The sequence below is a fragment of the Octopus bimaculoides genome, chromosome Z (genome assembly GCF_046866305.1).
Source record: "Octopus bimaculoides isolate indiv1 chromosome Z, ASM4686630v1, whole genome shotgun sequence".
NCBI classification, from domain to species: domain Eukaryota; kingdom Metazoa; phylum Mollusca; class Cephalopoda; order Octopoda; family Octopodidae; genus Octopus; species Octopus bimaculoides.
The window spans coordinates 30,222,709-30,228,708 of record NC_142944.1 but is presented as its reverse complement, the minus strand read 5'-3'; the positions used below and the strand labels follow the sequence as shown (position 1 = coordinate 30,228,708).

Here is a 6,000-nt window from a genome sequence, read left to right as displayed (position 1 = left end):
AAATTATGCAACATGGAATTCAATTATAAGTGGCCTATACTCTGCGTTGGAGGGTTAAAGGCAAGAAGATAAGATTATTAATTTTACTTACATCTCTATCAAAGAAACTGATGGATAAAGAAATCAAACTACATAAACATATGGCAGCAAAACCATTCAGAAATTGAATAATACCAACATATTCAATAACAATAATAAATTTAATTTATCCTTGACAATTTTCAGTTTTACAATTTTGAATATATTGCTCATGTTTAAAGCCTCTTACCTACTTGACAATTGCATTTCTAGCTCTGCCTTGAAGGAAGCTTTACTTCTTGGATTCGTGTTTTTGTGCACAACAATGTTGTTAAACCTCTGTTAACAGCACCATATGCAGGTCCTTTCTGTTTTCTTTCACGCACAGATAAATTTTTCACTATAGACCTTAATGGTTGTAAAGACACTACGTCAGTGGATAGACTAAAAAAGGCCTTTATAGAGAAAACTATCCCTGTTCCCACTGCAGACGACACACACACAGCATTACAAACATGGCCCGCACACCCACCTTCACATTCCATGACTACCATTGGGATCAATCAGGTACCAGACAAGGATTCTGGATTATTTTTCTGGTTTTTTTACTTAATTTTTGAGGGTGGTTGGGTTCATTTTTAGCATTCTCGTTTGTGAGAGCTGTTGAGTTTATTTTAGATATTCTCATTTTAATAATCATCTCCGGCTATTTGTTGAGAGGACTTTGGTGTTGCCTTGGCAGAGGTTTGCGCTCTCTGAGTGCTCGTTTGTTTTTCCATGCTGACATGGGTTAGATAAAACTGGACAGTCTGCCCTTACCAAACCCCACCTAATTTTCAAGTAATGTATTTTTTATTCAGCTGGTCCTCACATGCTTAAACTAAGGGATATCTGTTTAGGACATGCACACACACGACAAGCTTTCGTAGTTTCCATCAATTCCATTCACAAGGCTTCAATCTTTGGGAGACTAAACCCAAAACTACATGGTTGCAAAGAAAGTTTCATAACCAGTCATATTTGTGCCATTAATATAAATTGATAGTTTATTTCATACTTTTTTTTTCTAGTTTCTCGTTTGGAGGACAAAGAGGCAGAAATGAAGAAAGAATACAGCAAACTACATGAGAGATATACTGAGGTAAGGCTGATCTTTTGGTTGATTATTATTATTAGTATTATCTCTTCAGGGTGGTAGAGTAGCAAAATCATAAGGGCATCAGACAAAATGCCTTGTATTTCTTCCAGCTCTGAGTTTATATTCCACCAAGGTCAGTTTTGTCTTTCATCCTCAAAACTTAAGTACCAGTATAATACTGGGGCTGATGGTATTGACTAAACTCTCCTCTTAAAACTTCTGACTTGGTATCTCAGAAACACTTATTCTGTTTCTTACCAATTTGAACAGTGAATATTTGAATTTGCATGTGATAATCAGTTAAAATTTAGTTAATTCCTAATTGGTCTTCATGCTAAGCAATGGAGATGAGCAGTGTTAAGGAAAGAACACCTTTTTTTTATTATTTTTTTACCTCTGCTAGAATGTTGAAATGACATTGAGTGAGACACTTGTTTTACTATGTTTTAATTTTCTACATCACAAAATTTGATATTTATTGACCTCTTGATATAATACTTCTACTTTTAAAACAAAACTGAAGTTACTGTTTTGATTTTAATATTTCACCATATATTTTTGAAAATTCTTTCTTGTATTATCAAAGACTTAACAATGTATGGATACATTTTTTTGTTCTAGTTCTGTTGCTATATTTATTTCAAGTTTCTGATCTCCTTTTTGTACTTTTTTATTCTTACATGTTTTTTCATGTTATTTGATCCTTTATATATTTGTATGTGCAAATAAGTGCACAGGAAATATACATACATAAGAAATATAATCCATTTCTCTTTAATTTCCTTTTATGTACAGTTGTTCCGAACTCATATGGATTATATGGAACGTGCTAAAATTGTGATGGGCACAGACAGACTTGCTGATCTTGCCAATAGTCCTCGTGTAAAGTATGTACAACCTGTTATCATTGTTATTACTATTTTTAGACTGGCAGGAACAGTGTTGGATTAAATGTTTTATATTATTTAGACATTTAGTTCACCCTTTAATGTTTTGAATTCAAATCCCTCCCGCATCACTTATATGGTAGTGTTATATGCTTCACATGAACTACATGTTTACTATATCTTTTGATGGTCATGTGATTTAGGATTGGTTTGGGTTACATCTGGAGATGGTTTGAAAATTTTCATGCAGTCCATATCTGACATCAGTCTTTTACCTCAAGGAAGTATAGATTCTCTTTGAAAGCTTGCATGTAAATGTTTACTGAATGAATCAAATGACACTAATAAGGTGTCTCAAGAGAGGGTGAACCACAAGGAATCACCAGGTTTTTGGTATTATTCTATAAGAATAAATAGGATTGTCAGATATTAATCCTTAGTGTGAATGCAGTGTAAAAATAAAGGTGAAGATACAACATTCACCTGGTAGTTGTAGGCTTCACGTGATTTGCGTGTTTACTACATCACATGACTCAATCTGATAATCAGGTGATGTATGTGTTGTTTAAATTGGTTAACAGTTTGATAGTTATTTCTTTTCTTTTTATCTTGAGATAAATACTTTATAGCAGGACTGCTTTGTTAGACTTGCACATTGTTGGCCTTTTATGTCATTGTTCGAATGTATTGCAGAGACAACTTACACACCACTGCTGTGCTTGGTCTGTTTCCTGAAACAAGTGCTTAGCTTCAAGTACACTTACCATCTCTCCACTCATGAATAGAACATAAAAGAAAGCCAATGTTTACAGCATCCAGAGAGCTGCAGAAGATGTTAGATATTGCTTAAGTATAACTATACATATCTGCCTTAGGCCCCCTCACTCCAGATTTTTTTATAAGGGTTTCCTCCCAAAGCCTTTTGTTGAACACTCAATAAATTACCCCCACAAGGCAACAAGGGTTTACTATTATAGTGGGCATGGTTTGTGTAGAGCCAATCCTACTCTTTCATTCTTCAAATTTGTATTGGTCTTGTGCAACAAATGTTACAGGCCAAGTAGTTATAAGGATGTAGGATTCATATGGAATTACTTTCTTTAGATGAGCAGCTGTTCTGTGTTGGTGAGTGACCTTCCAGAAGCAATTTTGTAACCTTCTAATTAGCCCATAGCTGGGACCCTGACAAGTCCTACTTCTCTGTGTCAGAATAGACCTGGAAATAATAGTGGCTCAGTGGTACTTCAACATTCCTCAAAATCCTGGAACTGTTGAACAAAGGCTCCATTACTGAATGTGGTTTAAAGTCATACCCAGGGCGCAGATTATTTGACTTATAAACAGCACAGAAATCAACTTTTTCTATTGACTCTTCTGGAGTCAATAAACCAAAGTACTACTTAAGTACTTGTGTGGGCTTAGTGTATTAATTCCCTTCATCCCTTCCTCATCACATATGTCCTTGTGTCAACAATTTAAATTGTTCTTAAGGCTGTGGATTGGCAAAATTGTGTCAGAAAAATGCCTTGCAGCATTTCTTCTTGCTCTTCATGTTTCTGCTTTCAAATACTACTGAGGTCAATTTTGCCTGTCAATCTTTTGCAGGGGTTGATAGAATAAATACGAGTTAGGGTTTATGGCATCAGCTAACCAGCTCTCCATTAAAATAGCTGGGCTTGTGCCCAAATTGGAAAACACTACAACTACTATTACTACCACTTGCACTACTACTTCTTTCCATTGTGCAGTGGTTGCTGCTTAGAGAAATATTTTATCTCTTTTCTTGCTTCTTTATTTTTTAAAAACTTTACTAGTTTCATTTAAGGCAGGTGCCATAGATATAGTTGTTACCTTCCCTAAGAATTTAGGGCTATGTTCCAAATTTAGTTCATGATGCTTTTGAAGAAATGCATGAATATTGTAACTCTGTAATCTGAATCTTACAGCTAGTACTTACAAAAATAGTCATGTCTTCATATACATTTTATTATATAGTATATATATTTTCTGTGTAATGTACTAAAGCTATAGTTTGACTATATAGATTTTTTTCTAATATAGGTATCAAGTAAAAATTTTGAATAATGTAAAATGGGAAGTTGTGTATCTATCTACCCATATATATATATGTGTGTATATATACCAAAATGGAACAAAAACACAATAGAGGACAATAAAACATTTGGACAGATAGATAATACAAAGGTGGACAGGAAAAAAAGGACAGGTCATTCATGGCCTTCTTTCTTCAGTCAAGTTAACAGATGTCCTTACAGTTTCAGGCAGTTAAACTTGAAACTGTTCGATCTGGTTGCACCCCCCCCCCCCCAAAGTCTAAGCTAAGAGCATTAGAGTTTTTGTAAGAAAGCTAGCGAATGTGTACTGCAACAAAGATAAAAAATGGAGAATATGGTACACAATCACAAAAGCAAACAACAAGAATATATCAGGTGTCTTTTGACTGAGGGTGAATCAAATTGAGCTGGCATGTATAAATTGAAAGCCTTAAGGCAGTAACATAGGAGATGGACATAAGAGGTATTGGCAGTCGGCAGTCAGGCCAAGAAAGAAAGATCATGGCTGGCTGGACACTGGTCACGTGGAAGGAGGATATATAATATTTTATATACATATATATATATATATATATATATATATATATATATATATAAGGTTGAGGAGGGTATTGGATTTAACCAAACCCCGGAGGATACAGGTAATACCGAGTAAGTGCTGTATACCGACTAGTTTGTCCCAGTCATTGTATGAACAGGATTGGGGATTATAAGCCGTGTATTAGCGTGTGTATATGTAAATATATAAAAATAAAAAGATAAAGAGAGCAATGGTAAGGTTGGAGAAGTATTTTATGGATAGAGTCTTACAACTGTTTCTGGGAAGATCCAGTACTTCCCTTCATCGGAGACAGAAAAAATAAAGTAATCTATTATTATATCCATAGGCGGATATTTTTAGTATGAAGTGGTAAAGAGTGTGATGCGCTGAAAAAAAGAGAGAACAGTACTTGAAGTGCAGTTTCATTCCAGTAGTAAATATCCGTGTAGAAATCTGTGTAAAGTAATCCGTGTGGGGATAATCCGGAAATAGATGCTAAAATCCATCGCAGTATGGCATATATTCACCTCTGCTATCTATGCTATATCAGCCTTCGTTCCAACATCTATTTCCGGATTATCCCCACAAGGATTACTTTACACGGATTTCATCATCATCATCATCATCATCGTTTAACGTCCGCTTTCCATGCTAGCATGGGTTGGACGATTTGACTGAGTACTGGTGAAACCGGATGGCAACACCAGGCTCCAGTCTGATTTGGCAGAGCTTCTACAGCTGGATGCCCTTCCTAACGCCAACCACTCAGAGTGTAGTGGGTGCTTTTACGTGTCACCCGCACGAAAACGGCCACGCTCGAAATGGTGTCTTTTATGTGCCACCCGCACAAGCCAGTCCAGGGGCACTGGCAACGATCTCGCTCGAAAATCCTACAGGAGCCAGTCAGGCGGTACTGGCAACGGCCACGCTCAAAGTGGTGCATCTCATGTGCCACCCGCACAAGAACCAGTCCAGGGGCACTGGCAACGATCTTACTTGGCTTGCCGGGTCTTCTCACGCACAGCACATTTCCAAAGGTCTCGGTCAGTAGTCATCGCCTCGGTGAGGCCCAATGTACAAAGGTCTTGCCTCACCACCTCAGCCCAGGTCTTCCTGGGCCTACCTCTTCCACGGGTTCCCTCAACTGTTAGGGTGTGGCACTTTTTCACGGATATTTACTACTGGAATGAAACTGCACTTCAAGTACTGTTCTCTCTTTTTTTCAGTGCATCACACTCTTTACCACTTCATACTAAAAATATCCGCCTATGGATATAATAATAGATTACTTTATTTTTTCTGTCTGCGATGAAGGGAAGTACTGGATCTTCCCAGAAACAG

At 36.8% G+C, this 6,000-nt stretch overlaps 1 protein-coding gene across 50 annotated transcripts in view; it reads left to right on the top strand.

The window, feature by feature from the left end:
* LOC106882306 (C-Jun-amino-terminal kinase-interacting protein 4) overlaps positions 1 to 6,000 on the top strand; it is a 249,052-nt gene that overhangs the window by 62,283 nt on the left and 180,769 nt on the right. For all 50 annotated transcript variants that reach the window (XM_089365071.1, XM_089365059.1, XM_089365051.1 and 47 more), the window contains exons 3-4: positions 1,089 to 1,159; positions 1,952 to 2,043. In XM_089365071.1, coding sequence (XP_089221197.1) covers positions 1,089 to 1,159; positions 1,952 to 2,043 — 163 coding nt within the window. The remainder of the gene's footprint in view (positions 1 to 1,088; positions 1,160 to 1,951; positions 2,044 to 6,000) is intronic.